General features: G+C 39.8%; 1 protein-coding gene across 3 annotated transcripts in view; it reads right to left on the bottom strand.

Moving 5' to 3' along the window:
• The window catches only part of LOC113892396 (antigen WC1.1-like), a 61,364-nt gene that overhangs the window by 31,245 nt on the left and 10,911 nt on the right, over nucleotides 1-19,208 (bottom strand). For all 3 annotated transcript variants that reach the window (XM_027541215.1, XM_027541216.1, XM_027541217.1), the window contains exons 3-8: nucleotides 16,550-16,858; nucleotides 16,139-16,456; nucleotides 10,642-10,734; nucleotides 10,252-10,566; nucleotides 8,829-9,143; nucleotides 1,407-1,721 (exon numbers count right to left, since the gene is read on the bottom strand). In XM_027541215.1, coding sequence (XP_027397016.1) covers nucleotides 1,407-1,721; nucleotides 8,829-9,143; nucleotides 10,252-10,566; nucleotides 10,642-10,734; nucleotides 16,139-16,456; nucleotides 16,550-16,858 — 1,665 coding nt within the window. The remainder of the gene's footprint in view (nucleotides 1-1,406; nucleotides 1,722-8,828; nucleotides 9,144-10,251; nucleotides 10,567-10,641; nucleotides 10,735-16,138; nucleotides 16,457-16,549; nucleotides 16,859-19,208) is intronic.

Genomic DNA, 19,208 nt, shown 5'->3' with positions numbered 1-19,208 from the left:
GAGGCTCTCCTCTATTCGTCTTTACTTTCTGCTATTAGAGTGGTGTCATCTGCATATATGAGGTTATTGATATTGTTATATTAATTCTATGAGAGTAAAAATTTAGAAAGAACAAGAAAAAAGTATTTCTTGCATTCTGTTTTATATACCCTGATACATGTGAAATATTCAAATATATGCTGAATACTCAATAAAGTCTTATACATATCAGAATAGAGACTTCTGAGATATAGTATATCTCTTTCATTTTCAACTTGATTTTAAAATTTACATGGAAGAATAAGTGTGTGATAAGTCCAAGAAATTTATTAAATAGAAGGCTGATGTGAGTAAAGATATTAAATATAGTAAAGACATATCCTTGTCTGGTCTCTTGCTGTGTACATATCCTGTGTTCTTAGGCACACGTAACATCCTTCACATCACACCTGGCCCCTCAGTGCTGCTCAGAGAACCTCACGGTTACCTTCATCAGCTCCCATTGCCATTCGCCTTCCTCCCAGCTACTATAAAACCTTTTCCACCTTCTTCAAAAATTATATTTGTCCACTTACTCCAAATAAGCCCCCAAATGCAATTCTCTTATATCATTGAAGCCATAAAATATAAACTATATAATCTCTTAACATAAAACACAGAAATTCAAGTTTTATTACCTCCACCTTTGACTTGTCAGTGCATGGCTAAGCATTCCTCCAAAGTTTGCATTTATACAGATATTTTAAAGGAAAAATTTGAGAGAGAGACTTTTCTAGTAACAATGGAAGAATATATGACTCAGAGCATTTCATCAACAATTCTCTACCATCAAAGAGCTATAAACATTTATGTCTAAATTTGCAAAGAAAACTTGAAATCTGGCACAAATCCATAAGAATCTCTGATCTGTTAAATGATAACCCCCATAGGGATACCCTCTATACATGTAAATGATATCTTCCTACAGTAGGAGTAGCCTCCACTCATACTAAACTAGTGCAAAATAATGTCTCACGCTGTTTGTATAGAAACAGCTCCACCCAGGAAAGTACATCCTCATTTTTTGTCCCTCCCTCTCATAGCCTTCCTGTGCAAAGGGAGTGTGTATGTGGCTGTTAGCAAATGTTTCACTTTTACAAAAAGTGAATTATGAAAAAAAAAATTATGAGGATTTATTTTAACTGGGAGAATAAATAAAGCTATTTTAGTGTCAGGTAAGACCACTGGAGAAGAAAAGAATAGCAGAGACTTGTAAGAGGAAAGTATATGAAGCTCATTGCTCACAGCTACAGGGCACTCACGGAGGATGGGTAGTTGTCTCAGCCCTCTCTAGCCCACCCGTCCCCTACTGTCCCTCTGATCAGACACCAGCTTTCTTGGAACTTTCCATTCTCTCAGCTGGTGGGCAATGAATGAACTGACCATACCTGAGCAGATGACTCCTGCATCCCGGCTATGATCACAGTAGTGCTTCCCCCAGCCCCGGGAAGGGCACCTCCACACGTGGGACTCGTTTCCTGTGCACTTCACGTTGTCCAGCCAAATGGGCCCTGATCCCGCCCCAAAGGAAGAAGAGAGAGTGGCATCGAGGGCTTTTCCACAGCCCAGCTGTCTGCACACCACGCGGGCATCGTCCAGGTCCCAGCTGTAATCACAGATGGTGCCCCAGGAGCCCTGGTTAAGGATCTCCACTCTCCCGGTGCAGGGACTGTCCCCGTCCACCAGGCGGAGCTGTCTGCTACCTGAGGAGAGAGAAATGGGACAGGAGAATGAGAAGGGTCTTCTGTCCTGTGGGACCCTCACCTGAGCTGTAGGAGGCGCTCTCCTCTAAGGCTGCTGACCTTGCTGGTTCTGATACAGTCTTTGCACTCGTGCAGAAGGCAATGGTAACCCACTCCAGTACTTTTGCCTGGACAATCCCATGGACAGAGGAGCCTGGTAGGCTGCAGTCCATGGGGTCGCTAAGAGTCGGACACGACTGAAGCAACTTGGCAGCAGCAACAGCAGCATTGCACTGGGGCAGCAGCTGGGTCTGGTTTCTTATAGCGGTGGCAAGAGAATTAATAAGGTTGAAAAGTAGGAGGAAAGGTTAAAAAAAAAAAAGTAGGTAAAGAAAGGTTAAATAATGCTGCACTTTAAGTAAATAATGAAGTAGAGAATTAAACCTAAAACTTTCCACTTCCAGGGAGAATGGAGTTCACAGCAGGCCAATGTGTCTTGCTGGGTCTTTCTGGATACAACTTTAAAAGCTGGAAACTATTTTTTAAGAAACAGTAAATGTATTCGACATTTGTTAACATGGACTAAATATGCTAAAATTCTAAAGAGTGGAGATTATTTCAATGTTAGTCCAGGATCTATAGCTTCTTTTTCTCTGTGGCAATTTGCCGATTCATTGCATAATTTAATGATTCAGAATCTGGGCTTGGACAAGCAGAGGACTACTGTTGTGACAGGAAGCCAGCATAATTTGGGGGTTACCTGGTGCTGGAGAGACAAAATTAGAGTCTTGAGAGCCTCTCTCACACAGCAGGTTTTCTCCTCAAATATTTGCCCAGTATATAAGCTGTGAAGGGCAGGAAGCTAGAGAACTATATAAAAAGACTTGGAAAGCAGAGTCTTTTTCATTATTTTAGGTACTTAGCTACCAAAGAATATAGGCTCTGAACTGAAACCTCTAAAAGCCTATGTCATAGGGACAGAGAAATCAGAGGTGGACTGAGTGCTACCAAAACTGCAACCCATACTGTTACAGCTCAGTTTTAGGTTATATTTAGATGTTTGAGTGAGACATACCCCTTCCCCCACCTGCCTAGGAAAACAAAGGGTAAATCCTTTCAGGTGTTAGAAAATGTATCAGGAGTATCTTATTTTTTCATATATAATTTATAGCATTCAATAAAAAATGACATGACATTTGACAAGCTAGGATAACATGACAAATGACCAAAGTGAAAAAAGATAAGAGAATGCAGAGACACCTATGATAGAAATGGTGGACTTAGCAGATAAGGATTTTAAATACAATCAATGTATTTACGGGAAAAGAGAGAAGACAATAAACAGGTCAAAAGATGAGAAAAAATAGTCATAAATAAATTAAAATATCTAAGGAACTATTGCCAACCTAAAATAAAATATCTAGGTTTAAAAAGTGAATGAATAAGTTAAAAGAATTTTATATAGAACTGAGAATATAGTGATTTAGAGGAGTCCTAAAGATGAGAGATTTCTCAAGAGGTAGGTCAGGTGGTCTGGTTTCCCATCTCTTTCAGAATTTCCCACAGTTTATTGTGATCCACACAGTCAAAGGCTTTGGCATAGTCAATAAAGCAGAAATAGATGTTTTTCTCGAAGTCTCTTGCTTTTTCCATGATCCAGCAGACGTTGGCAATTTGATCTCCGGTTCCTCTGCCTTTTCTAAAACCAGCTTGAACATCAGGAAGTTCACGGTTCACATATTGCTGAAGCCTGGCTGTGAGAATTTTGAGCATTACTTTGCTAGCATGTGAGATGAGTGCAATTGTGCGGTAGTTTGAGCATTCTTTGGCATTGCCTTTCTTTGAAATTGGAATGAAAACTGACCTTTTCCAGTCCTGTGGCCACTGCTGAGTTTTCCACATTTGCTGGCATACTGAGTGCAGCACTTTCACAGCATCATCTTTCAGGATTTGAAATAGCTCAACTGGAATTCCATCACCTCCACTAGCTTTGTTCATAGTGATGCTTTCTAAGGCCCACTTGACTTCACATTCCAGGATGTCTGGCTCTAGGTCAGTGATCACACCATCGTGATTATCTGGGACATGAATATCTTTTTTGTACAGTTCTTCTGTATATTCTTACCACCTCTTCTTGATATCTTCTGCTTCTGTTAGGTCCATACCATTTCTTTCCTTTATTGTGTCCATCTTTGCATGAAATGTTCCCTTGGTATCTCTAATTTTCTTTAAGAGATCTCTAGTCTTTCCCATTCTGTTGTTTTCCTCTATTTCTTTGCACTGGTCACTGAGGAAGGTTTTCTTATCTCTTCTTGCTATTCTTTGGAACTCTGAATTCAGATGCTTGTATCTTTCCTTTTCTCCTTTGCTTTTCACATCTCTTCTTTTCACAGCTATTTGTAAGGCCTCCCCAGACAGCCATTTTGCTTTTTTGCATTTCTTTTCCATGGGGATGGTCTTGATCCCTGTCTCCTGTACAATGTCACAAACCTCCATCCATAATTCATCAGGCACTCTATCTATCAGATCTAGTCCCTTAAATCTATTTCTCACTTCCACTGTATAATCATAAGGGATTTGTTTTAGGTCATACCTGAATGGTCTAGTGGTTTTCCCTACTTTCTTCAATTTAAGTCTGAATTTGGCAATAAGGAGTTCATGATCTGAGCCACAGTCAGCTTCTACCTGCCTCTTGAGAAATCTGTATGCAGGTCAGAAAGCAACAGTTAGAACTGGACATGGAACAACAGACTGGTTCCAAATAGGAAAAGGAGAACGTCAAGGCTGTATATTGTCACCCTGCTTATTTAACTTACATGCAGAGTACATCATGAGAAACGCTGGACTGGAAGAAACACAAGCTGGAATCAAGACTGCCGGGAGAAGTATCAATAACCTCAGATATGCAGATGACACCACCCTTATGGCAGAAAGTGAAGAGGAACTCAAAAGCCTCTTGATGAAAGTGAAAGTGGAGAGTGAAAAAGGTGGCTTAAAGCTCAACATTCAGAAAATGAAGATCATGGCATCCGGTCCCATCACTTCATGGGAAATAGATGGGGAAACAGTGTCAGACTTTATTTTGGGGGGCTCCAAAATCACTGCAGATGGTGACTGCAGCCATGAAATTAAAAGACGCTTACTCCTTGGAAGGAAAGTTATGACCAACCTAGACAGCATATTCAAAAGCAGAGCTATTACTTTGCAAACAAAGGTCCGTCTAATCAAGGCCATGGTTTTTCCTGTAGTCATGTACGGATGTGAGAGTCAGACTGCGAAGAAGGCTGAGCGCCAAAGAATTGATGCTGTTGAACTGTGGTGTTGGAGAAGACTCTTGAGAGTCCCTTGGACTGCACGGAGATCCAACCAGTCCATTCTGAAGGAGCTCAGCCCTGGGATTTCTTTGGAAGGAATGATACTAAAGCTGAAACTCCAGTACTTTGGCCACCTCATGCAAAGAGTTGACTCATTGGAAAAGACTCTGATGCTGGGAGGGATTGGGGGCAGGAGAGAAGGGGACAACAGAGGATGAGATGGCTGGATGGCATCACTGACTCGATGGACGTGAGTCTGGGTGAACTCCAGGAGTTGGTGATGGACAGGGAGACCTGGTGTCCTGCGATTCATGGGGTCAAAAAGAGTCGTACATGACTGAGTGACTGAACTGAACTGAAAGATGAGAGATGAGAAAGAGAAGAAAGAGGAGGAGGAGAGGGAGAAGAGATACAGAGAGACAGAACTGCAGAAGTAATATCTGAAGATATAACAATAGAGAACTCTTTAAAAAAATAAATGAAGGAGTATAAAACCCCCACTCTTAGTAAAGCTGCTGAAAATCAAAAGGAAAAAGGAAAATCTGGAATAATAACAGATTTATTTAATACAAAAGGAGGAAAAATAAGGAGACAAAAAGGAACATAAAGCAGGTGGATCAATTAAAAACAAATGGCAGATACCAACACATCAATATCAGTAATTGCATTTACAGTAAATGGATTAATATAAAACAAAATTGACACAAATGTTACTTGCAAAATGCCCACTTTATATTATGAAAGCAAAGAATGGTTGAAAGTAAATGATGGAAAAAATGTACTAACTGTAACAAAACTGAAGTAGCTATATCAATGTCCCAGAAAGTAGACTTTAAGCCAAGAGACACGAATTGAATTAAAGAGGGAATTTTCATGATTATAATGAGATGCACCTTTAATAAAGATATTTTAGACAACAAAATTCAAGAAAGGTAACAGAACATAACTTTGAAACATACTTGACAGAGTGAAAAGAAGAAATAGACAAAATCACAATAAAAATGGGGCTTATTACCATATCTTTTTCAATAGCATGCACACCAAACATACAAAAAACAAAGAAGAATACAGTAGATGTACAACAACATAATCAGCACATTTAACTAAGTAACACAGAGAGCAACGCACCCAACAATGCAAGAGTTCACATCACTGTAAATGCACTGGGAACTTTTATCAAAATGACCATGTAATAGGACAAAATCTTTCACTCTTTGAATTCATACAGAGTATTTACTCTGGCCACAGTGGAATAAAATTAAGACTAATAAGAAAATATTTATAGCCACTTCTATTTGGGGAAATTCAGCGAGATCCTTCCAAACACCACCTGAGTCTGGGAATAAATTTAAAACTTACAAAATATTGTGAAATAATAATAAACACAAAATAATGGTATGATAAATTCTTCTAATAAAACTCAAGTAGTGCCTAAGGGAAATTTATACCCTCGATTTATAGAAGAGGAAGGACTGAAAGTGAAAAAAAGTAAGCTTCCAATTAAGAAACTAGATGAGAAAGTCAACAATGTAGAATGTTGGGGTTAATTTTAAAAGGAACAAAAACTAATACAATATTGTAAAGTTTAAAAATAAAATTTTAAAAAATTAATGGAAAAGAAGGTAAGCATAAGGTAGAAAATATAGAAGAAAAGCCTTTAAACATGGCTCATTGAAAATTGATGAACACTGAGCAATACTAATGCAGAGCAGAGAGAAAATGAAGTTGACAATACCAAGAATGAAAAGGGACATCAGTATAAACCATACAGATTTTTTGGTCATAGTTTTTGTGCTGTTGTTTGTGTTTTAGCTGTGCTGTTGCTCATGGGATCATAGTTTCCAGTTCAGGGATTGAACCTGGACCCATGACAGTGAAAGCCCAGAGATTTAACCCCTGGATTACATATTTTATTAGTACAATTTATACATTTAATGTGGATAAGTACACATAAAGTGTTAATTTCTCTACAGCCTTGCCAACACTAAGTGTCTTAAAAAAAAAAAAAAAACAGTCATTCTGACATGTGTGAGATGATATCTCTTTGTGGTTTTAATTTACATTTCCCTGATGATTGACAATGTCAAGCATTTTTTAATATACCTATTGCCATTTGTATGTCTTATTTAGAGAAATGTCTATTCAAGCCCTTGGCCAATTTTTTAATTGAGTTATTAGGTTTTAAGTTTGTTGGGTTTTTTTTTTTCTCTTAAGTTATAGGAGTTCCTTATTTTTGGAAATTAATACCTTATATAATTTGTGCTAGCTTGCTTTTTCACTCTGTTGATCTTTCATTTGATCTGTGGAAGCTTTTTAGTTTGCTATACCCCCACTTGTCTAATTTTGCTTTGTTGCCTGTACTTTTGATGTCATATCCATGAACTCATGAAACAATGTGCTTTTATTTTGTGATGGAGCTAAGATATTACATATCTAAAATGTAATTCCTATCTGGTGATGATGTTTCACCATCACATATAGTAAAATAAATTCAGATAAATAAATAAATTTTAAATTAGGTTTTGAATATTCTTTAGTGGAACTATTAAATTGTTTGCAGAAAATAAAACTTGATTCAATGTTATTTTGAGATGAAGAATGGCGTTTGAAACATTGCACTAAAGGCAGAAGTCAAAAAAGTAAAACATTACAGATTTGATCACATAATCCACCCATACACATATACAACCTTAAAAATATATGTAAAATATGGGGAAAACCTTACAAAAATATTTTTTAAAAAACAGTAAGTGATGTTTGTTTTTAAAGAGTTATGAATAAATAAGAAATTTTAAAACATTCTGGAGAAAAAATATTGTCATAAAAGATATCTTAAGACAGTAATATAGGAAAGAAGATAATATTTTTGTATATAGTGTTTGTGAAAGTCACTTAGTCATGTCCAACTCTTTGTGACCCCATGGAGTATACAGTCCATGGAATTCTCCAGGCGAGAATACTGGAGTGGGTAGCCATTCCCTTCTCCAGGGGGTCTTCCCAACCCAGGGATCAAACCCAGGTCTCCCACATTGCAGGCAGATTCTTTACCAGCTGAGTCACAAGAGAAGCCCAAGAATACTGTCGTGAGTAGCATATCCTTCTCGAGTGGATTTTCCAGACTCAAGAATCAAACCAGGGTCTCCTGCATGGCAGGCAGATTCTTTACCAGTTGACCTACCAGGGAAGCCCTTATGTGGATAAAAAACCATGATGCTATGAAGAAAACAATACTCTCTTTTAAAATTAAGTATTTATTTGGTTGTGCTGGGTCTTAGTTGCAGTATGCAAATTCTTACTTATGGGATCATAAGAGAAAAAAATTGTAACTGCATGTGGTGATGGATATTCCTGTATGTGTGGTGATTTACCAATATGTACAAATACATAAACACTATGTTTTACACTCAGAACTAATATAATGTTACAAGAATTACGTCTCAATTAAAAATTTTAACAAACAAGGTTGGAATATGTGGATTAAATTAGTTTCATTCTTACCTCATTTAAGCTTCTCTGGTGGCTCAGACAGTAAAGAATCTGCAGTGTAGGAGACCCGATTTCATACCTGGGTCAGGATGATCCCCTGAAGAAGGGAATGGTAACCCATTCCAGCATTCTTGCCTGGAGAATCCCAGGGACAGAGGAGCCTGGCGGGCTATAGTCCACATGGTCGCAAAGAGCACAACTGAGCAACTAACATTTTCACTTTATATCATTTTGTGGACCCAAATTAAACTCATCACTTAGATTTTAAAATATCAAATCTCACTGCATCCTACAGGGTTGGGACAGACACACAGAAATAGTAAGTCACCTGCACACGAGATATAGGCTTCCTCCTTTGGAGAGCATGAAGTGTAATTCCAAGGGTCAGAAGGACACTGCCAGAGAGAGGTGTCAGTTTTCCAACAGCGGATTCCATCCACCCACCGGGGTCTAGAACCTTCCCTGAGACCAACAGAAGAGTTGAGGGTTCCACTGTCCCCACAGCCAAGCTGTCTGCAGATCATGGACACAGTGATGTCTTCCATGGGGTTGTGGCAGACACTGCCCCAGGTCCCGTTGTAGAAAACTTCCAGCCACCCAACACACTGCTGGTCCTCGCTCACCATCCTGAGGGCCAGGAACTCTAAGGTTGAAAGGGGAGTAGACAGGACACAGTGAAAACTTTGCTGGATGTTCTAGGTTTTCCTTTCTTCTAGAAATGGTGAACATTCATCTCTGACCTTGTTCAAGAGATACCCACTAGATGACAAGACTGACATCGCCTCCCTTTTAACTGATTTTGTCCATTTGTGTCTGTCTTTCTATTTCTACCACAATGGTGTAGTGGATATGAACTGAGAGGAAGACCAAACTGTGTGGGCGCTAGTCAGGGAGGGGCAGCTGAAATCTACTTCCTGACAAAATCTTTAAAGAGTGTGTCAAAGGGATGTGATGTGGATATTAGGGAGACAGGGATAATAATTAATCCAAAAATGCCACATCCCAACCTCTACAACCTGTGAATATGTTACCATACCTGACAAGAGGGATTTGCAGATGTGATTAAGGTAAGGACCTCGGGATGGTGAGATGATGTATTAACAGTATGAGCCCAGTCTAATCACATCCTTAGATCCACTATCCTTAAACACGGAATACTTTTCTTAGCTCCGGCTAGACAGAGAGATGTGACTCTAGATAATGGTTGGAGGCCTGCAGCATAGCTGGTCTGTAATGGATGAAGGGTGCTGTGAAGGAAGGAATGTAGGTGGTTTCAAGAAGTTTGAAAAGGCAAGAAACAGATTCTCCCCTAGAGCCACAAAAGTGATGCGGCCCTGCTGAAGCCTTGATCCCAGCCCAGTGAGATCCCTGCTGGACATCTAAGCTAGAGAAGAGTAAGGAAATAAATATATGCTGTTTTAAACCACTAATTGGTAAACTGTTAGGGAAGCAAACAGAAACTAGTACCGTGGGTTTAAATTTTTTGTATATAACTGGAGAGAGAGCCCTGCTTTCAAGAAAAACTATAAGAAATGGCTCTCCCAGGAAACACTGCTGAGAAGAAAGGACCAGATCCTCAGCTGCTGCAGAAGGAAGTGAAAGGACCCCATCTTCAAGTCTGCTGGAAAGACAGGCTTCATGGGAGGAAGCTGCCTTCTCTGGTCCTTTCAGCATCTCTCCCTCAGCGCTCAGACCCCCGTCCTCCAGGGCCCCACCCCTCCTCCAGCCTGTGGACAGTGTGCAGCGCGGACCTGAGCAGATGACCCCTGCGTCCTGCTTGTGTCTGCAGTCGTGCCGCCCCCAGCCTCGGGAAGGACACCTCCACAGGTGGGACTCCTTTCCTGTGCAGTTCAGGTCGTCCAGCCAGATGGGCCCTGATCCTGCTCCGAAGTGAGCAGACCCCGTGGCACTGCGGGCTTCTCCACAGCCCAGCTGCCTGCACACCACCTGGGCATCGTCCAGGTCCCAGCCGTCATCACAGATGGTGCCCCAGGAGCCCTGGTCAAGGATCTCCACTCTCCCAGCGCAGGGACCGGCTCCACCCACCAGGCGGAGCTGTCTGTTGTCTGAGGAGAGAGAAATGGGACAATGGGGCAGTGACCCTAGGGTTGAGAAGGGTCTCTGTCCTGTGGGACCCTTACCTGAGCAGTAGGGGGCGCTCTCCACTGAGGCCGCAGAGCCTGCTGGTTCTGCCATAGAGTCATTGCACTGGGGCAGCACCTGGGTCTGGTTTCCTGAAGAAACAACAATGATCAGAAGTCTGGACGGGTTGAAGAACCGGAAACTGAATTAAGGAAAATAATGACCACTGATGGAGCCTAAGATGAAAGCTGTGACCCAGCATTAAAGTTATCATACTCTTAGTGTTCACCTTCTCCCTGGAGAGTTCTGCTTCTGACAGTACCACAATTTCTGTTTTAACCCAAGTGTTGCTGTAAGAATGAGTTAAGTTTTATCCCTAAATTTATCCCTGTGCTGTGCTAGTCGCTCAGTCGTGTCCGACTCTTTGTAACCCCTTGGACTATAACCCACCAGTATCATCTGCCCATAGGATTTTTCAGGCAAAAATATTGGAGTGGGTTGCCAAGCCCTCCTCCAGGGGATCTTCCCAACCCAGGGATCAAACCCAGGTCTCCCGCACTGCAGGCAGATTCTTTACCATCTGAGCCACCAGGGAAGCCCAAATATATCCCTAAGTAAAAGCAAAACAAAATTCTTTCTGAAGGATTTCTACAATTTCTTCAATGTATATCTTTAAAACAAACACTTATATAAAATAGATCTCATGAAAAATGGAAAGGAAAAAGGAGACATTAGAAAGAATTTCCCAGGGTTTTCAGCTGCTAGAGTTATCTGACGAGAATACATATAGCCACGGTTAAAGTGCTTATGGAATTAATTGACAAAATGTGCATCTTTGCAGAGAAATGATAACAAAAAGAAATACTTCTAGAGCTGAAAAACTTAGCTGAAATTAAGAACTAAAGAATAAGTGTAGCCTCACATGAGCTCAACATAAAGTAGAAAAATCAAAATGCAAAATGAGAGGATATTCTTCAATTAATTCAGGTCATATAGCAAGAGTTCTGGTTATATTGTTATATGGCAGTTTTTCCAAAAAAACTTGGTTCACTTCAGTTCAGTCCCTCAGTCATGTCCAACTCTTTGTGACCCAATTAACTGCAGCTTGCTAGGCTTCTGTGTTCATCACCAACTTCTGGAGCTTGCTCAAACTCATGTCCATCAAGTCGGTGATGCCATCCAACCGTCTCATCCTCTGTCATCCCCTTTTCCTCCTGCCCTCAATCTTTCCCAGCATCAGGGTCTTTTCCAATGAGTCAGCTCTTCTCATCAGGTGGCCAAAGTATTGAAGATTCAGCTTCAGTATCAGTCTTTCCAATGAATATTCAGGACTAACTTCCATTAGGATCCACTGGTTTGATCTCCTTGCAGTCCAGGGGACTCTCAAGAGTCTTCAACACCACAGTTCAAAAGCATCAATTCTTCGGTGCTCAACTTTCTTTACGGTCCAACTTTTACATCCATATATAACTACTGGAAAAATCACAGATTTGACTAGATGGACCTTTGTCAGCAAAGTAATGTCTCTGCTTTTTAATATGCTGTCTAGGTTGGTCATAGCTTTTCTTCCAAGGAGAAAGCATCATTTAATTTCATGGCTGCAGTCACCATCTGCAGTAATTTTGGAGCCCAAGAAAATAGTCTGTCACTGTTTCCATTGTTTCCCCATCTATTTACCATGAAATGATGGGACCGGATACCATGATCTTTGTTTTTCGAATGTTGAGTTTTAAGCCAGCATTTTCACTCTCCTCTTTCACTTTCATCAAGAGGCTCTTTAGTTCCTGTTCACTTTCTGCCATAAGGGTGGTGTCATCAGCATATCTGAGATTATTGATATTTCTCCTGACAATCTTGATTCCAGCTTGTGCTTCACCCAGCCCAGCATTTCACATGATGTACTCAGCATATAAGTTCAATAATCAGGGTGTCTATATACAGTCTTGACGTACTCCTTTCCCAATTTGGAAACAGTCTGCTATACCAAGTCCAATTCTAACTGTTGCTTCTTGACCTGCACACAGATTTATCAGGAGGCAGGTAGGTGGTCTAGTATTTCCATTTCTTTAAGAATTTTCCACACATTGTTGTGATCCACAAAGTCAAAGCCTTTGGCATAGTCAATAAAGCAAAAGTAGAGGTTTTTCTGGAACTCTCTTGCTTTTTCTGTGATCCAACAGATGTTGGCAATTTGGTCAACATGAAAAGGTAAAACTTAGTATCTGAAGAAAAAATATGTACTTAATTTTGCTTATGACTTTGGGTCATTAATCAGGAAAAAACTCAGTTCGACAGTCTTTCAGTGGGGTCTTTCAGTGCTGCAATTAGATGTCACCTGGAGCTGAAGTCATTTAAAGACTTGACTGAACTCTGGTCTGTAAAGAAATTCCCAGAACTGTTCTAAGGATAAAGGAACATCATGTCTTCAACTGAATTCAGAAAGAATTTACATATTCAGGAAGAAATGGGACAGAAGGGGAAGAGAGAAGGAAGGACACACACATGCAGATTAAAGCAAAATATTGATACTAACATTTAGAAACCCAGGTAAAGGTCATAAAGGAATTTTTATATTGTTTTCCCAACATTTTTATGTCTCAACATACATCAAAATTGAAAGAATTAAAAGATGAAAACAAGTCAAAGAGAATTCATTGCCAGGACACTTTCACAAAAATACTCATAACATCAAAAATGAAATCCTAGTAGAAGATGGGCAAAACCTCTGAAATTCAGGATCTAACTGAATGGAGGGGTGTATTATGTTAATGATTTGGAAAACTCAACATTGTCAGTGTCAATCATCCTCAAATTTCTATGTCTACTCTCAAATTTTTAAATCTAATCTCAATGATACCCTTAAGCTTTTCTTCTGGTGAAAACAACAAGCTGATTTCTAAATTCATACAAAATACAACAATCAAGAATGAACAGCACAGTTGGTAAGAAAAGCAATGATATTACAGGAGTTGATATAAAGTAACTTGTATATTAAAATTATTCAGACTAACTACAAAGTTTGAAACTCTGGGAGATAGTGAAGGACAGGGAAGCCTGGTGTGCTGTAGTCCATGGGGTCACAAAGGGTAAGACATGACTTAGCGATTGAACAACAACTATGAAGTTATGATAATTAAGAAAATGCATGATTAGAATTATGCTTTTGAGAGCTTCAAAATTCTCATGAGATTTATCTCCTTCAAAAGCTTCAGTTATAGATTCTGGAAATATGTTTATTCCTCCCACTTGAGGTCTACTTTGCTAAAATCAGCATGGATATCTGACTCTACCAAACGTACTCCTCGTTGTCTAGCATAATGTTGTAGTTTAGTGTCTGTCATGTCCAACTCTTTTGTGACCCCGTGGACTGTCCATGGGATTTTCCAAGCAAGAATACTTGAGTGGGGTGCCATTTCCTTCTCCAGGGCATCTTCCCAACCCAGGGATCAAACCTGCATTTCTTGCATTGGCAGTTGGATTCTTTTTTTTTTTTTTATTTTTAAACTTTACAATATCGTATTAGTTTTGCCAAATATCGAAATGAATCCGCCACAGGTATACCTGCGTTCCCCATCCTGAACCCTCCACCCTCCTCCCTCCCCTCCCCTCCCTCTGGGTCGTCCCAGTGCACCAGCCCCAAGCATCCAGTACCGTGCATCGAACCTGGACTGGCGACTCGTTTCATACATGATATTATACATGTTTCAATGCTATTCTCCCAAATCTCCCCACCCTCTCCCTCTCCCACAGAGTCCATAAGACTGATCTATACATCTGTGTCTCTTTTGCTGTCTCGTACCCTTTGTGCTACATTTCATTGCAGGCTAATGGTATGACAAAGAGAGAATCAAGATCCTACAGAATAAATGGTTCTTATCCACCTCAGACTAAAAAGTAGCTCTTTTCAGAGGTTTGAAAATCCTGCCTGTAGTCGCCGCCTACAAAGAACACCTCTGCCAGAGGGAATGTGAACAGAAAGGGCTATGAGTAAAGAAAAGGAGCTAGAGTGTCACACCGCCATTTTTTGCAGGTGTGTGAAGCAAGTCACCAGAATTAAGCAGGACACATTTGAAGGAAGCAGAGCCTTAGGTGTGAATCAAGTGATAATGACCCAGTACTTAAAGAATGGACTTGGCAGTCTAAAGCAATGAATAGTAAGCAGCATTCTTTATGATAGCAAAATTATGGAAACTTAAATGTCTATCAATAAAAGATGGGTCATATGAGCTGTGGCTTCATTCAGTGGGATTCTACTCTGCCTTTCAAAAGAATGAAGCTGAACTACACTTAACTGTTATAGAAAGATGCTTCTACCATACTAGGTGAGAAAAGGAAATTGCACAACAAGACAAATAGTATGAACTCATGCTTGTTTAACAATTTTGTACATATTTCTTTATTAAAGTTATTAAACTATTAAAAGTTTGTTGATTGGCTTAAACTAAAAAAAAAAAGAAAGAAAATGTAGTATTTGTGCAAGGATAGACAAATGATAACATGGAACAGAATAGAGAGTCTCAAAAAAGACAGACATAATTGCTCTTCTGCTTATGACAAAGGCAGCACTGCCATGGGGAAGAGTCTTTTCAGAAAAAGATTCTGAGTCAACTGGATGTTCATATGAAACCTGACCCTTATCTTACATAGATATCAATCCCAGAAGAAATGCACAATAATAGGCAAGAGAAATATAATAAAATTTCCATAAAATACTCTTAAAGAATGTTTTTAAGATCTTCGAGTAGGCAAAATTATTTTTTAAAGGATATAAGAAGCATTAAATATACAGAAAAATGTTGGTAAGTTATATTTACATAAAATTAAGAAATGAGTTCATCAAAGGACACCATTTGATTAAGAAAATGAAAATAAAAGACCAAGGGTTAAACATGGAAAATAAGTAACACATATTTGCATCCAAAGACATTGTCATGGTAAGTTATAATATCATATTTTTAATAGTCAAGAACTGGAAATAACTCAGATTTATACTGTCAGTAGAATGGATCAGTACATGGCCATGTGATCATTCAAAGCATACTCTACAGTAATAAAAAAAAAATAAAGTGCTACAATATACAACATCATGTGTGAATCCCAAACATAATTTTGAGTCTATGAAATTAGATACAAAAGATGAAATATACAGGACCATTTTATATAAAGTTCAAACATTGATAAAACTCTCTATGTTAGTAGGCGTTCGGTAAGCGCTTTTCCCCGTCAAGGAGACAGGACACAGTTACTGGGGACGACAGTGACTGTGGTGCTGGGGACATTCTCTTTGTTGCTCTGGGTTGGGGTTCATAGTGAGATCTATACTTACTGCTCCTACATTGTTTTCTATGATTTTATGTAAGCAACGATGCTGCTTAAAAATATATTATTCCCCTTCACACTTCTTACCCTGACCTGAAAAATGAATGAACAATGAGAAGATCCATATTTCACCACAAAATCTCTGACTTTGAAGCCCGTTTAACCTCACTCTCTACTCTTGGAGACATTTCACTCCAGGAGCATCCTGAGTACCAGTAGCCCTTTCCTCTCTCTTACCTGAGCAGATCACAGAGGCTGTGTTGCCATGGGAACAGTCAGGACCACCCAGAGCAGTCACCGGACAACTCCACAGGAAGGACTCAGCCCCAGAGCAGTGAAATCGGGCTCTTAGGATCTGATCACCTCCTTCCACCAAGTGTGGTCCTCCAGGGCTGGAGATGGCAACTCCACAGCCAAGCTGACGACAGACAACATTGGCATTGGCCAGACTCCAGTGGGAGGCACAGAGCACTCTCCATCGTCCAGAAATCTTCATCTCCACCTGCCCCTCACACTGAGAGGAGCCGTTTGTCATGAGCCGGACTTCTGAGTATGCTGGTAGAAGAAGACAGAGTTTCAGCAAAATCACATGACTTTCTCACCTGAACAGGGTGTTCACAGAGGTGAAAGGCGTGACCTGCATCTCACCTGAACAGACAACCTGAACAGCTCCACTGTGGTGACAAGTGCCCCCTGGACAGGGCACTCTGGGGCAGACCGAGAGCTCAGGCTCCTCCCCCTCACACCTGAACTCTTCAGCCCAGACCCGGGCACTGGACTCTCTGAAGAGCTCATGTCCCAGGACAGACACAGCCTTGCCACACCCCAGCTCTGCACAGATGACCTGGGCAGTGGGAAGTGTGAAGTTCCCATCAGACACTGGGATCCAGGCTTCTCCAGAATGCACTTCTACTCGCCCTGAGCAGGGTCCATCCCCTCCAGCCAGACGCACAAATCCTAAGAGGAAACAACAGCAAAACCAGTGAGTGTTCATGGTACTGACTTGGCAACTGGAAACCGCACATCACAGGCAGTGGAGTGAAAGTTTTTCGTTTTAGGAGTGGAGCATGTAGAGAGTCTTTGACAGTTAGTGTCATAATTGAATTTTCATGAGCAGGTTTCTGAAGAAAAATCCAGAAGGATTACAAGGTCAGTTTGGAATGGTTGAATCCCAAGAACATACACTTTGAGACTGGTTAGAAGTGTGAATTCCTTGGTCTAGGAGCCTGGAAACTAGAGAGCCCAATTAAGATCATTGGAATGGCTGAATACTGGAAACACGTGTTTTAGCATTGGTTGGAGAAGTGAATTTCTCACTTACCAGCCTAGGACCTATATACAGATCCAAGGACACTGTATAATATTCAGGCACTTAAACTTGAACATGGAGATATGCAGACCAGAAGCCACCCAGAGGGACGTGGGCTAAGATTAGAGACCTAGCATCCAGACAAGCTTAGAAGCTTTCATGGGACTTGTGGGGCTAATATTCTGACCAGTTTTCTCTCCCAGAAGCTAGTCTTCAAGTGACTTAGGTTAAGGAAAGTCCTGAGGCTGGATCGATGAGGGCATGCCAACCTGTAGATGCATGACAGCTCCAGAGAAGAAATATGGACATTATCACTAATTCACGTTTAAGTCATCACATCTTGTCTTTCTGATACTTTTTGATGCCAAAAATTCCATGAATTCCTTCAGTGACCTCAGTGAGAAGGAAAATGAGTTAAGAAAACTCAGAGAGTCATAGAGAGAGAGAGTCCCAGCCATCTCTCTTGAAATCCTAGGATTTGTCAAAGAATCTGGGGGAGAGTGTGCCATCAGTGGGAGTTTACCAGATAGCTTAGTTTCCACATCATCTCCTATTAAAGGTTTTTCTTCTCAAACAGGACTCATAGAAAATGCTAAGGGCTGATAATAATTGATTTTAGTACTATCATTGTACTAACTCTAACCACAGAAAAACATGCATTCTTCTCAAGCACACATGGAATAGTCTCCAGACTAGGTTACAAATAATCCTTAACACATTCAAAAATATTAAAATAATTCCAAGTATCTTACATGACCATAATGGAATGGAACTAAAATTCAATAATGATCAGAAAACAGGAATTCATGAATATATAAAAATTAAACCACACACTCATATTTTAACATTGTTTTCCTATTTCTATAAAGAATGCTATTTAGATAGGAATTGCATTAAATCTATAGATCACTTTGAGAAGTACAGGCATTTTAACAATACTAATTCTTTCAGGCCAGAAACACAGAATGACTTTCCGTTGATTATATTGTCTTTAATTTCTTTCATGAATGTTTTACAATTCTAAAAGAAGATGGCATGTTGCCAAAGAGGAGGAAGAAGAAGGAGAAGGAGGAGGAAATGAGCAAACAAGCCATAATTTGGAGAGTTCCAAGTTGAAAAAGACTTAATATGGATAAATATGCAAATATTTGTGGCAAACACTTGTTGAATAGGTTGTTAGCATACTACATCACCCTCTGCTCCTCCCATCTACCACCTAAACTGCTATCCTTTCTCATTTTTCCCACTTCAGACAAGCAAACACCATTTTAAAAGACACAGATGGATGGAAAAGAAGATCAGAAAGGGTAGCTACTGCTGAAGAAGTAGGATGTAGGTGGGATATATGGCATGCAAGGGGGGATCAAGGAAGTTTTGAAACTAAAGGAGGAAAACCAAAATAAAAGTTCATCATTTGGTCATCAAAGGAACACATTTTGAACTGAATGATGATAACCCAATGAAAAAACTTTATTTAATTCATCAAGTACAATTCCCTGATTTCTGGGTGTGTTCTGATTATTTACTTCTGAAGTTCTTCCTGGTAAAGGACTGCTTAGTGATGCTCATAATCCAACCAAAATATTATTAGAATTTCCAAAAGAGAGAAATGTAACCCATAACACATTTTTTTAAAACAATCATTTAAAGCAGCTTCAGAAATTACAGAAATGATTGAATTGGCTGAAGAGCTCCTTAAATCCCTAATATCAATATGCTTAATGAAGCATAAAAATAAACAGGGAGAAAAACTAGGAAAAATAAACAAATGAGACTTCTGAAATTGAAAAATATAGTATTGGAATGAACATTTGGATTAATTACACAAGAGACTAGACATTGCAGAATAAAAGAACTGGGAAGTAAAACACAGCAGTAGAGACTATCTAAATTGAACCAAAGAGAGTAAAAAGGCAAAAAATATGAATGGAAACTCAATGGCATGTAGGATAATATAAAAATATATAAAATATGTGTATTTGGAGATTCAGAATAAGG

Source organism: Bos indicus x Bos taurus, chromosome 5 (genome assembly GCF_003369695.1).
Source record: "Bos indicus x Bos taurus breed Angus x Brahman F1 hybrid chromosome 5, Bos_hybrid_MaternalHap_v2.0, whole genome shotgun sequence".
In the NCBI taxonomy this organism is placed as follows: Eukaryota; Metazoa; Chordata; class Mammalia; order Artiodactyla; family Bovidae; genus Bos; species Bos indicus x Bos taurus.
The sequence above is the reverse complement of the archived record's forward strand: the minus strand, read 5'-3'. Positions and strand labels throughout refer to the sequence as shown.